The sequence below is a fragment of the Tachypleus tridentatus genome, chromosome 12 (genome assembly GCF_004210375.1).
Source record: "Tachypleus tridentatus isolate NWPU-2018 chromosome 12, ASM421037v1, whole genome shotgun sequence".
Lineage (NCBI taxonomy): Eukaryota > Metazoa > Arthropoda > Merostomata > Xiphosura > Limulidae > Tachypleus > Tachypleus tridentatus.
Genome location: NC_134836.1, coordinates 24,971,110 through 24,986,090, shown reverse-complemented (window position 1 = coordinate 24,986,090; position 14,981 = coordinate 24,971,110). Strand labels below are relative to the sequence as shown.

General features: G+C 30.8%; 1 protein-coding gene across 1 annotated transcript in view; it reads right to left on the bottom strand.

Moving 5' to 3' along the window:
* TM9SF4 (transmembrane 9 superfamily protein member 4) overlaps positions 1-14,981 on the bottom strand; it is a 60,595-nt gene that overhangs the window by 22,603 nt on the left and 23,011 nt on the right. Inside the window, exons 6-10 of the mRNA XM_076473209.1 lie at positions 11,774-11,815; positions 11,359-11,441; positions 6,599-6,751; positions 5,899-5,969; positions 2,323-2,465 (exon numbers count right to left, since the gene is read on the bottom strand). Coding sequence (XP_076329324.1) covers positions 2,323-2,465; positions 5,899-5,969; positions 6,599-6,751; positions 11,359-11,441; positions 11,774-11,815 — 492 coding nt within the window. The remainder of the gene's footprint in view (positions 1-2,322; positions 2,466-5,898; positions 5,970-6,598; positions 6,752-11,358; positions 11,442-11,773; positions 11,816-14,981) is intronic.

Genomic DNA, 14,981 nt, shown 5'->3' with positions numbered 1-14,981 from the left:
GATCAGCCGCAGCCAACAATGGCCAAGTGGAGCATGACATCACGAATCATACGGGTGGGATGAACGGAAGGGATACACACACAGTGTGTGTGTCTTAACCTCCGCCGAACCCCTGGAGTTTGATTAAACCCAGGTTAAGAACCACTGATCTATATGTTCTTAAATCAGGCTATGTGATACACAAGCATTGGGACTTGTCAAATTGAATTAATCATACAGACTCGTATGGAATATCAGATAACAGGCAAACCAACGCACAATATGAACAAGCAAGTCTGATGAATTATCTGAAATCTTAAGGAAAATGCAAGGAAAAATACTCCAATAATAAAAAATGTACAACTGTTGCATTCTTGTCTAGAATGTTGCAGCTCATGGCTTTTGCTATATTCAGATTAATAACTGTGCATTGTCATAATGTGTTGTGAGAATTTATGGGCATATTTTTCATTTCGCAGGAGATTTTAAATAAGTGGTATGCTTCTTTCACAAATATTCAACAAAAATGGATTAATGTGCTGACATCTGGAGAAAAAGAGGTAGACATATTTCTCCTGCTATACGCCAAGCATGCTGCATAGAACTTCCCAAATCTGGTTATTGTGACAGATGTCATTGATGTCTTCATTATTTGTCTAGGTATGAGCCAGACTATCAACAAGATCTTCCTGAGATGTGGTTCAAAATCACCTGTGAGGCCTAATGACATCACAAAACCAGCTAGTACACTGGGAAGCAATGTTTACAAGATAAGCTTTAATTCACTTACTGGGTGTGAAATGGTTACCTTGTTTGCTAGAAATGGGAAACTAAAAGCACTAAAATTATTGATACAGGATCCACTGGAAGCATTTGCCTAACTCAGCAAGGTTTGGATCCTAATGGATGAAATATTCAGTACAAACCTTTGATAAATACTGTGTGAAGAAGCCTGTTGATTTCTAACTCAGTCCAAAATCCACAAAGAATATCAAATAGCCATCTTATATTTTATTTTCACTGCAGGAAGTCTGGATTGTCCCACCAAAATATCATGAAAGTTAGTGCAGAAAATCTATTTGTCGATAGGAAGAAACCTACTGACTTTGAGCCCAGTCAGTGTAGACTATGTGAATATCTTGGAAAAATTGGATGTTCTGCTGCTGAGAATACTGGACATTATCTGTAGGCTTTTGTCATTTCAGACAAAGAAACACTGTTACAAGCCAAACCTAATTTAAAATACATTTTTTTCAAGGCTACCTTGGATTTAAATACCCAGATACAAAATAACTTGCATTTTTTGGTGATTTTTGATGAATTAGCAGACACCTTGAAAAATGGCTGCCAAAAGTCATTTAGATGTGAACCTCAAATGCTCACCACATTTTCAGACACTTCAGATATAAGGCTAGCTAAAAAAACAAGGTGGCATTTAGTCCCTCTGTCTGGTAGTTAACTTTCAATTTTGAGGGTATAACTAATGGATTATATACTATATATTAGCATGAACAGTAATACCTTTTTACTATGTGTAATGTGGATACACTGATGTTACAAGAAAGTTAAGATTTATACTATGTATTAATGCAACCAGCAGTATTTTTATATTGTGTATAGTGTGGATACACTGTAATGTTAAAGATACCCAGCAAGAAGCACCCAAAACACAAGTTTTAGGAGCTTTTGAAGAGAATAATGGGACAGACTCTTTTATAATGCACCCTTGCAAAATTGCAGAATGTGTTTGGCAGTTTTGTGTCTCAAACCCCAGACTCTTCAATCCATAGCTTTCTAAAGTCTTTAACACAATAGAAAACTTCTTAATGAAAATGTTACTATTACTGATCATGGCAGACATACAGAGCACTGCATAGAGTAGCTATCTCATGATTCTTCTTTATTAATATTATGCAATTTCCTGACTTGACACATGTTTAAGATGAATTTAGAAATGACAAAATTATCACAGAACATTTGTGAGACTGACAGAATCAAGTGCATTGTAATTAAAAAAAAAGTGAAAACTATAAATATTTCAGTAGAATTAAAGGTTTACTATTCAAGTCAAATTGCAAATGATTTAAAGAACTTAAAACAGTTAACAAATAAACAAGCACAACTAGTTGACTTAATTTATATCTTCTCCTACAGATATATAATATTCTTACTTGCTTTTACATCACCATTTCTTTCAGTGTAGTTAAGAAAAACTGCACTGAAAACATGGATATTATATACTTCATATGTTACTTGGGAAAACATACAAGATTACAGACAATGTAAAATATGAAATTTTGCATCAGATTTTACATTATTCTCATGACAAATTATGAATACAACAAACACTTACAAATTGTGATAAACGTCATAAAGAATAACTGGATCCCTGTACCAACAACAGCAGCAAAGAGTTTGGGATGTAATGGAGGTCGAAAGACGTCTCCATGAACTAACTTCCACCCAGTTTCTTCCATTGTGTCTTCCTAACAATATAAAAGTTTTTATTTACATCTTTGACTACAGTCTGGTTGGATTCTGCATCTGCCAAAGTAACCATAAAGCAGTTATACTGTAAGTTTTAAAAATGTACGTGTATCTTTGTGAAACTTTACAGGTTATCAGTAAACACCACAAAGCTTTTTTTTTGATAAACATCAGATTTTTAAAGTTAATTATATGCTCATACATGTTTTCTTTTCAGATGTTAACTATCCACATGCATATTAATGTTGATTTTAAAATTAAAAATATTTTTAAGCATCGGAAAAATGTAAAATTTCTCTGATCTCCTAATAATTTCCAGATAATTATCAAATGTTATTTTAGAAAATTTCATAATTTATCTGTTATTTCCTCTATCTTATCTCTGTACGGGTTTTATCGATTTGATCAGCCCCATAACAAATTACAAAATAGATCTAAATTATGCTTTATCTCATTCTAGAATGATTAAATATTGTAATAGGAAACCACAATTGTTTATTATATATAGTTTAAATCTGGTGTAACATAATACATCTATTCATTAGTTTTATTTATTGATCTTTCTGTCATGTCTATCATTACAGAAGTTTCAACCACAACACATGTGCAGTTTTATGTTACCATATCCAAAAACTGGCCTTTACACAATGCATCTGTCTTAACATTGTTCTAGTGTACCAGTATTTAGTAGAATAAAATCATATCGTGATTATGATACTTTACATACCAGCTGAAGTACCTGTAACCTGGACATAAGTTATGTAAATTCACGATTCATGAAAGGTTATCTTATGACATGAAACATTGTTTCCCTTATATGTAAATGTAAAAAATCTCTTACAAACTGTAAAACACAAAATATTAAACTGCAAATTTGCTTATCTCTGCACTGACACAACAAATCTTCATGTTAAATTTGGTGAAGATAAATCAACAGCAGGCAAAGTTGTGGTAAAGAAATGCAAAAATGCTCATAAGAATTGCACAATGTAAAACTAAAAAAATTGTATGTACCTCAACATGGACCAAATAAATTTCCATACCAATTTTGTTGAAGATCCATCCATATTCTATGAAGTAACATACAGTATTGCTATATTTACAGATTACATTTTTGTTAAATTTACAAATAAATTCTTAAATTTCAGTTATTTTTCTTAAAACAGAACAGTAAATACAAAAATATAGAAAACAATGATTTCTTCTAATTGCAGTTTGTAATCACAGTAACTTACTAAGCCTTGTCAAATTATGCATGAGAACGATGTAAAACAAAATACTATATGAATTTTTAAATAACAAAAAAATCAAACATAACTTTCTCAATACCACAGAATTCCACAAAAATTTATTAGGCTTTGTAACTACTCGTTATGCAGGTAGAAAAAAATTTCACTTTTGGACCACTATTTAATCTTGTCTCTTCTCCGAGTCCACAACAAACTTTTTTTTTTTTACACAAACAATTTGCAAAGGCTTAGCAAACCATACAAGAGAAATTCTGAGCATTTGATTGGTCCTAAACATGTTAGAGTGCAGAATAGGCACATGTAAACAAGTTTTCAAAAACAGAAGAGGTTGGGGGACCATCTTATTTAATTTTGCTAAATGTAATATCTCAGTAAATAAAAAAGATGTTCTCATTTTATACTAAAAGCTTGTCAGTATCAGTAACTTAAATTTATAGTTTGAAAGAAACTACAAACTGTTTATTTAGACTTCAACATATCTAATGTGAACCAAAGTTGCATTCAATGGAAAAATAACAAAAATCAATATTTAGTTTTTTTAATACTTACTTTGAATTAATATATTAAGAAGTAAATATTAAAATTTGAACTATAATGTACAATTTATACCAAACTTATTGACATACATTCATAAAATAATACTTCAACATTTTTTTAATGCAAGTCTACAAAAAGTGATGACATGCCTCGTGACCCCTACTTCTTGGAGGACCCATAGTGATAGGGTTAACTTTCCATCTTTTTTGACATTTTCTTCTAAATATATGACCATGAAATTTCAATATCACTGAAGAAGAACTAGTTGTAGAAGCAAGTTGTTTTTCCATAACCCTGATATCCCATTTTAAGACCAGGATCAAAGATAACTTCTCTTTAGACTCAAATTTAGGAGGCTTTTTACAGTTAGTGTTATCTATCTACAAGTATGGTATGAACATATATTCTTAACAAAAACATGTCATTCTTATTAAAATAACTAAAATTTAATCAGTCATTTAAAATCAGTATAATGAATGCTTTCTTTAACAATAATTGTATAATATATTGACCAAATACCTTTGTTGCACTCCTCTGTATTTCCAGATATTATATAATTTTCTATTTGCATTTATATGTTATTCAAATATATATATATATATATATATAACATTATCTAAGACACATTACAATCCTCATGTTACATATGCTACATTACCAACAAACTGTCCCAGATTACTGTGTTACACATGCTGCATTATCAATAAAACTCTAGTGTCCTGTAGAAACATTAAAAACAATTTCAGAGATCTTAGTCTCTCCTCATAATGTAAACCCTCCATCCCAGGTACCATTATAGAAGGCCTTCTCTAAATCATTTCCAACAATCTCCAACAATTCAATGCCTCTTTCTATGGTAAGGAGCCCAAGACCAAATACAATATTCCAAATGTGGCTGAACTAATGACATATACAATGAAATTATAATCTCTTTAAACTTACTCTATCACTAGCAACAGCACACTGCTTGGATGGCTTAAGAGACTGATCAGATATTACATCAAGAGCCCTTTCTTTCGTGACACTGTTATGTTTATTCCCCTCCAAATTTTACTTATAATTCAAATTATGATAACCCACATGCATTATCTTGCATTTATTATAATTAAAACCCATCTGATATTTATTTGTCCAACTCACTATATGATCTAAATCATTTTGTAAAGCAACAGCATCCTCTTCACACCTAGCAACACTTGAGACCTAAGTCATATATTGACCATTTTTTCATCCATGTCACTGATGTAAAATACAAGAGGCATGTCATAGTTCTGTAGAACCAGTGGTAAGGTTATGTTTTAGTCAACCTGTTTTATATGTAAGACAATTCATTTTTTAGTTGCATAATATTAAGAATTTACCAGAAATCAACTACAGTAAAACACATTCTCATAAAATATTACACCCCAGTTGCAGCAAAGCATGAAAACTACAAGCTTCTTTGAGTTATCACAAAAACAATTCTTATATATTTTACTATATTCTGTCACTCTAAACATCAGTAAAAGTAATAAATAATTTTTTGTTGTTGTAAAACATGCGACTCAAAAATGTAAAATAAAAACCACTTTTATATTTCAATACTATTGAAAACAAGCCTCCATGGACATTGACTAATGAAAAATAATGAAAGTTAAATACTCACCATGTCTTCATCTTTATTGTACCTAGCAATGTCTCTCCTCAAAGTTCGAATGATAATCATGGTAAGGATTCCTGTCATGACGAAAAGTTTGTACTTATACAATTTAAAAGAGATTATCTTTCTACATCTAAAAGATATCTTCTGAATAATCTGTTGATAAAATTTTCAAAATGATAGACTACTTATGGGATTATATATACCTTTGTTGTATGAAGTACTAAATATCAAACTGCAACAACTTGCAATGTTTAATGACTTTAGTGAAGACAATGTTGAAATGAGAGATACTATTCATTCACAACAATAAAAACCTTGTATACAAGAAACATACAATTTCTTTTTTCCGGTGGATAGTTATAACAGTACATTCATGTCTTTAAGACAAAACTTGAATTTTGTAGGATGGTATATTTGGTTAATCATGTTCACTTTCAAGGTATCTCTTTACATAATCTATTTTTTTACATGCCAGGTTTTCACTCATTAAAAAACAAACACACTTAGTTTAACTAAGGTTAAAACAAGTAATACAGAAAAAAGATGTAAAGTAAGCTCTGAATATGGAAATGTTCTCATTTTCAAAAAATACTGAACTATAAGATGTTATGTTAATTCTATCACCAGACATGAGATTATGCCCACAGCAATATTAAACTGTCAAGATAACTGTAACTTAAAATAGATAAATTAATTATATTACCAGACAAAAAGAAGATGACCACAACAGAATTGATGATTGAGAACCAATGAATCTGGGCATCACTCATGGCTAAATAAGTATCCCATCTCGATGCCCACCTGATGTCACTGGCTTCCCACAGAACCTCATAGGTGAACAGAAGCTCTGTGTTACCTGTTGTTCAAAATTACAATTCATAAATCTACAAGGATATTGTGTCTTTCAAGTACAATCAGTTAAACACTTTAAAGTTTATAAGTTTGTCATCCATAAAAAAAATAAAGTATAATGAAAATACTCTTGAAATTAATACACAAACCAGAATGCCTTGGTCTGACAGGTACAAGCTTACTCATCAATGAATATGCAAGTCAAAATGACTTGTTCTGACATATACAAGTATAATAATCAATTAATACACAAAAGAGAATGACTTAACCTGAAAGAAAAAGTATACTCATCAATGATGTTTCTAAGTACACACATACATAAACTTTACTATTTCTTTTAGAATAACTAACATCATTTGAGACAACTTCTCTATTCATTGTTAACTGTGTAAAATGTCAAGTGAAATAATTAAAAACAGCTAAATTATCTTAATACATTCAATATCAAACCTTGTAAAAATAAATTTATAAAGTAACTTGTCAGCATAATAATACATTTATACATTATACAGATAAGTCAAACACAAGATAACATTTATTATTCAAGAAATTTACTGTTTTAGAGCAAGGAAGCATTAGGCTATCTGCTATGTCTACCACGAGAATTTAATCCTCAAATAATATTCAAATTGTTACCTTTCAAAATTACCATCCTACCACTACTACTACTACACACACACACACACACACACACAGTAATTCAATATTTTGTTTTTAGAACATAAACATGGGATAATCATATAGGCTACTAACCACAAATCCATAACAATCATTCAGATTCAATCACCACAGCATCACTTAACCACATCACATTTTATTTAACCCTTTCCAGCCTGACAGCATTATATTGGTCATCCTATATTGCATTTGCAAACAATGAGAAGTCATAAAATCACCATTTTTGAAACACAGATTCTTCAACAATAAAGCATGACAACACTTAGCATTTCTACCTCTATGACAAAAACTTTATATTTATTTGCAATGTCTCGAGCAAAGATGTTTTGTCAGGTAGTTTGAACCTTATGAATTTTGAACATTTTTTTTTCATTATTTCATTATTTTTCTCATGTCTTGCAGTCTTTCCTACTGTGCATTATTTCTGTTCCTAAACATTTGTTCTCTGATACATTTGCAATTTATAATGAAAGAAAAACCACTACATAACAAGGCTGTATAACATCCTGTTAAGCAATATAATCCAAATAAGCTATATTGGTTCACTATGTTACAATGTTTACTACTCAAAGCTTGTTAGATACAAAACAAATTGTTCATTACACAACTTCATGAAGTGCTTATAAAGTTTTATATTCTTCACAAAAGTTTCTCATAACACATCTTTATCACAAAATTTATTCAGTTTTGTGGGATGTCAAATAATATTCTTGCTTTATGGGTTTTATAGTTTTATGGTATATTACAACCTTTTGAAAACTTTCACATCTATACTTTAATCTAATACAAGTTGTTTAACATAATATTGAATCACTTTTATGTATTAACTGCCCTTAGTTTTTACTTGCTGCTAGTTAACTCTATTACTACACATAATTCATACAAGCTACATAACATTTTTTTTTTTACATTTGAAGTGTTTTCCAGAATGCCTAAATCTTGGGTAGTGGGAAGAAAATTACAGTATCATAAACTACGTCAAGGAATAGCCGAGTCATTTTATAGAAAACATGGTCATAAAGAACATATAAATGTATAGATACATTTTTTGGAACACAATTTTTAAACGTTAAGAAATTAATTATAGAAAATATCAGCTTAAAACAATATTAAGTTCAATTAGAGAATAAATTTTACAATTGAAAACAGTTTTTTATTCTTTTTCTTTAATTCTAAACCATATTTCTCTGCATTAAATAAACATTTTAAATGTAGTGCATTTGTTAATCTTAGTTATTTAAAAACCTATATACACTTTTTAATAGTATTATCAATCAAACAGGGCTAAAGAAAATGGATCTGGGAAGGCACTGGATGGAATGGTGGGGATAGAGATAGGTGTGGATGTTGACTTGTCAACTCTCTTAACCATGGAGGGTAAAAGCTTCTTCACATGGTTTTAAAATGACTCTGCTGGAGACATGGAGAGATCTGTCTGCATTCACACTCTAACAGTGGAACAGAGTACAGCAGCATATGCCTGAAATGGAGTGGTGAATAGTAACTTTGAGTCTCATGGTAAGAAATGTTGGGAACCATTTTCAAACACTGTACCTATTTTTCTACCACCCACTTAGGGCAAGAACAAAAGTAAGATGGGTAACTGCCATTACAATTAGCACAATGAGGATCTATTTAGCACTCATAGGTATTGTAGGCCTTGCCACTGCAATGAGTAAATATATAGAAATTACAACATGATGCGTTCGAGTGAGCGAACCACTGACATTGGAGACATCTGAAAGGGTTTGGAATATATGGCTGCACCTTGCAATTTAGATAACCCACCTTGATGGTGGCAGGTGGACATGGTGATGTCAAAACTAGGACATTGGTCAGCATCATAATTCCATCTTTGTGGTTGGAGATATGCCTCACTGCAGAAATTTCTTGAGTGAGGCAATCAGTGAGGCTCTCTGACTCTGGACGCTCTTCAAATCCCTCTCAACAATAACTCCTCGTGATGAATTCAAAGTAGCATGGGGAGTAACCCCAATGGGTATATTCTCAGTAACCTTCAAATGCAAGACGAGTTCACTGTGTTTAGATGTGGATGTTTCCACCAATATGTCACCAGAGTGAAGCTTTTTGACTGACTCAGGAGAGCCAGTAAGTTCCTCTAGTCACTTTTGAATAATAAAAAAAAGGAGACATTTGCCCTAAAGATTTGTCTGATAAAAAATGTAATATTAGAAAATGAGGTAAGGTGTTGAAGAAGTTGAAGATTGTTGTTCAGAATCTTCAAGACTGATTGAACTTGGGGATGGGGGGGACACCTCAAGGCTGCTGTCTACAGGAGTTCAAGGCTAAAATGGGGTATAAAGTTGGATCTCTCAACCATCAGAATCCTCTCCCCTTCTGTGGGAGGTCCCCTCACCACGTACAGAAATCCACACCAAGGGACATGTTTTTGTTACTCTTTATAATATTCTGATGGATTGTGAAAGATGTGTTATGAGTTACTGATTTATCCCTAAAACAAAAATAAATAGCATTTGGTTGAATGCCATTTCACGCAACTAAATTTCATCAAGAACTCACTATTTTATAAATAAGTCTTATGTATAAGACATGAATGCTTTTTTAACTCTAGAAGTAAATAAGTATCAAAATGAAAATATAAACTAGTATATGAGGCAAAAGATATCAAGATGGAGGGATGGTGAAAGTTACTTTCAAAAAGTATGAACTGTATTTTATTTCAACTAAACAAGAAAGAATAAATCAGAAAGTTTTTACATGGTAAATGTCAAAACTTCCATCTCTAGAAAATCAAATCTTTTTTTTTAATAATGATAAAAACCATAATCATTATATCCAAAAATATATGTAACAGTTAACCAACTAAAAATTCTCAGCTATGCTAGTAAAAATGTAAGAACACTCATTATTAGTTCAATTTATATAGTTTGTTCAGAAGTTAATAATAATTGGTGTCATACATGATTCAAAAATATTAACAAAAAGTCAACATCTCTTCTTATTGATTGATTGCATAAAAGAAAAGTTGAAAATTTAAGGTTTTAACACAAGTCACATGAGCAACCCACAGCATCTTTTAGAACTGAGCCCAAGATGGCCAACAAAGATATTACTCTGGAAACTGGTAATTTGGGGTTAATTTGACAGGTCATGATGGATGCAGCTCAGCAGAACTTCCAAACTGAAAAAGAAAACTAAATATCAATGGAACATGACATAATGAAATCTATATGAATTATGCTATGGTGATAATATATGGGGCATTACACCATTCATTCTACTCTTCACTATAGAAATGGTATTTTGGATTTGGGAATCTCCAGAGAATTCATCTTGTGATGCATCATGCATCAGCTTCAACACTGCATCTTTGGACTTTACTGTTAGTTTCACAAGATATTGAAACTAAAGATTTCTTATATATGATTCCAGTCCATCTTTTAGAAGCTAATACTTTTATTCCCTTATTTTTATGTTTCACTGTCAATCCAGCAATTATTTGACTTAATTTCTTTCTTTATCTGAACCATACACACAGTTTAGCTTAAGTACTACATTTAAACTATCACATTCAAAAACACACCTAGAACATTTCATGTGCTTTTCAATGACACATCATTTTTCTTTATATTTACAACTTAACTTCTCTATGTTGGCTCTTATAGTCTCAGGTGAAGCCAGTTACCCAGACCTTGAAAATAGTGCAAAACATTTTTTCTCATCAAAACAAAACAACCCAAACCATACAACAATGACCAAGATGTTGAGTTGGCTCATAAGACAGGTGTTAAAACAGTTAACATCTTATTGAAAGAACAGAAAAGAGAAAGTTAGAAAGTTGAAAGCTTAGTTTAAAAATACATAATTTAAAAAAATCTTAAAACATAAATTTTAATTTCTGAAACAAAAATATTTGCACTTTACTGAAAATTACCAATTTTCTGAAGTTACCTTTTAAGTTAATTGCTTGTTTTTCTGGCTTTTCTGGAAAAGTGCAGACATTTCCATCAAACACTAGGTTATTGTAAGCAATACTGGAAAACATGAAATGTTATTAGATTTGTCACTATAATTATCAAGTATGAAGCAACCACACTGAGCACACTACAAATATGTAATACTTCATTTCTCTAATACAGCACAATGTTGTTTTATCAAAGTTTGTTATATATAATTTACTCAAATCAATAAAAGTCTCTGATGATACCATACTTGGTAAAATGTTGGCTGAAATTAGTTTTTTTATATTATAATCTGGAGGATAAAAATCATTACCAACATAAAAATGACAACCTCATGACACACATCTCCACATAGTGAATTTTACTTTAACACTTAAATAGGTAACAGACTAAAATTTCTTTACCTTTTTGTGACAACTTCAAATCCAACTACTCTGAAATTAGTGCTGTAAAAAAATAAAGTTTGTAAGACAAGTGAAAACAATATCCTGAGAAAAAGCAGCTTTTAAATAATAGAATAGGCCTTAACCAATTTTCAGATCTATGAGCCATCTCCAAAACTCTGAAGCCAGGTGTGAGTAACTTCACTTTGTTTGTACAGGGAAATAAAGATATACATAGCCCTTATCCTTTCACAGCAACAAGTGTATGTTAACAATCACATAACCATCTTTGGTTCTCTCCGAGTCTAAACATGTGCATTGATTGGTTGAATTGAGAGAAAAGTAAAACAACATGATGTGAAGTTAGTAATATGTTGTGCAAACACAGTGCTTCATTCCTGAATAAATATGGAGTGTTGAATCCACCATTAAAATCTTAGAAATAATGTTCATTTAAGACTTGGGGAACACAAAAATAGTTCTAGCCAAGAGTCCAGTGTGTTCTAGATTTGAGTTCTATTCACCAGAACCCCAAATACAAATAAAATGGGATAAAATACTAGGAACTATTATAAAAAATTTAGTCACCATGGCAACTGGACACTCAGAATTTGTCAAAGCATGTAACAAAGAAGTGTATTGACTGAATTGATTTTATTATGATGGAAAATTAATAAGTTTATCAGTTTAAAAAGAATGAATTAGTGACTTTCAATCATAACTATTCTGGAAATTTGTTTATCTGCTAAATACCACACAAAATTACATCATAGTTATCTGCTTAATCATCTGTAATCCTTAATTAACAGCCTAGACAAAAAACTGCTTGTCCACACCACCCATTTTTATTCTTTTATAACCACATAATGAAATTTGATTATCAATATCATTACATCTACAGTCAAAAAGTTTCTAGAAACAAGAAAAACTCCACCCTATCTCAACCCACTAAATTCAGACTAATAAACATAGATGTTCGAGTTTTACTTCATGTGAAGAGAAATGTCAATCAATTCTTAGAAATTTAAAATGTCAAACAATATCTGATCAAGTTTAATTCTGTGGTTTCTCAAGCAATAAATAATTTTCCTAAAGTAGGTGCATCATATTTACCAAGTAGACCTACACTTTCTCCACCTGCACAAATTTTTAGGAACTTGATAAATTTCTAATTTCTTTCATACTATCATTTACCAAGAAAACTTTACAGTTATTGGTTCATATTGTTCCATTAAGGAGTTTATTTGTTAATTGTTTTAGAACAAAGCCACACTGGGCTAGCTGATGCATCTACCACAGGGAATTAAACCCCATATTTTAGCAATGTACGTCTCTGTAAAGTTCCAAGAGTCCCACCAGAAAACTTCATTAACTCTTTCAACACTGGCTTTGTTAATTTTACCAACCATGTGATCTCTTTGTACTCATTTAAAGTCCTTATAGATTTAATACTTATAACTTTAAATATAGTATGTATATCTTCATAAAATTTGACAATCTTTCAAGTTAACATTGTAAGTATTTCACATTCAAAAAAGCATATTTTTAGCAAAGTATTTTTAATAAATTAAACTTATCCATTAAAATACACTGAATATTTGTTATGAATAGTCCATGTGCAAAGTAATTTTTCATGTCAAGATTAACAATACATTTTCCCACCTAAAAAATCTCAAATTTCCTTTCTGTAACCCCGAAAACCTCTTAGACATTTCAAATGTGTTTGTGTCAGTAAAATGTCAATTTATTTGTCATTTTCTCTACCCAAACTCAAAACATTTATTCTCTATTATTTATGTTTATATTTCAATATTTCTCACTTGCTTATTACATATCAGTAATTCAAAGATAGTGTGTCAGTCAAAGTTAGTGTGCATTTATTAACCCACCACGGACTGAGCAACCACCTACTAGTGAATGAAAGAATATGATAGGTTTACTAATGGTGTACTTTGTAGAATGATACATCTGGCAGGTTTGTAGCACAAAGTTAAAGAGTAATGACCATTTTTCAAGCTATAAAGAAGGAGTGCAATCTTGTATTCTCTTGCCACCTACAAAAAAAACAATTTCACAAATAGTCAGTCTATGGTAGATCAATGAATAGTGTAAATGATATTGCTCAATAGCTTTCATTAAAATGCTGTCTTTGGAAAATCAAAATGAAAAATGTCATAAATCAATAAATATATAAATACAGAAAATAGCAAAAATATGTTGAAATAAAAAATAAATAAATGTAACAATACATTAAAATCTATACTTTATTTCTGTCTATATTTAAGTAATTATTCATGTTAGATAAGAATATTACAGTATGTGTCTAGCTCTAACATTACTCCACTTTTTACCATTATTTCCACCATAGAAACAATCATCTTGTTTTGGAGCAACTCCAAATAATTTAAACAGCTATTTGAGTTCTGTTACCAATACCCAATTCATATTTAATGGGTTTTTTTGGTAACTCTTTGGTAATGCCTTTCTGCACCCATGATTATGAGCAATCTAGGCTCAACAACCATGTGCATGAAGTTCAACCAATCTACTATCAATGGTCCTTTTGTAACATTGTTTTACCTAGCAAGTACCTAAAAAGTTGGTCAAACAATGGTTCTTAAAAATTATGATTAACATTTTTAGTCTATAAGCCAAAGATTTTACTTGCTCTGACAGCTTCCTCTCTTAACCTGATAACTTAATAGAGTATACAACATAATTTATTCTTCACATTTTTATCTGAACAAAATACATTTTAAAAATCTTTCTTAAATAAAATGGATATACTGAACATTTTTCTCAAACTACCATTCAAGACTGGCTGAGTAAAAACCATAACTTTCTTGGCAATACTAAACAAATTACTACAATTAAATACTTAAGTAGATTTCTGGTGTGATGGTAGTTCTGAATGGATAGTAAAGTTAACTTAGAAAATAATAATGTTAAATATTATGTTACTAATACTTATCCTAATTAAAATTAATAATTACAATTCATTTATTTAATCTAGTTCATAGTTGTTATTCATGAAACTGATGAATCAAATAGAATCTCAATCACTGATGTCTATCATATCTCAGTCCTCATATTGGGTGACAGCCTTGTCAGCAGTGGATATTGCAGCTGTAATGTGATTGATACACTTACATATATACTTCTTTGCTATCAAATGTAAGTTCTCAGACTTAAGTAAACATAGCTTAATTTTTAAAATCAACTTATAAAA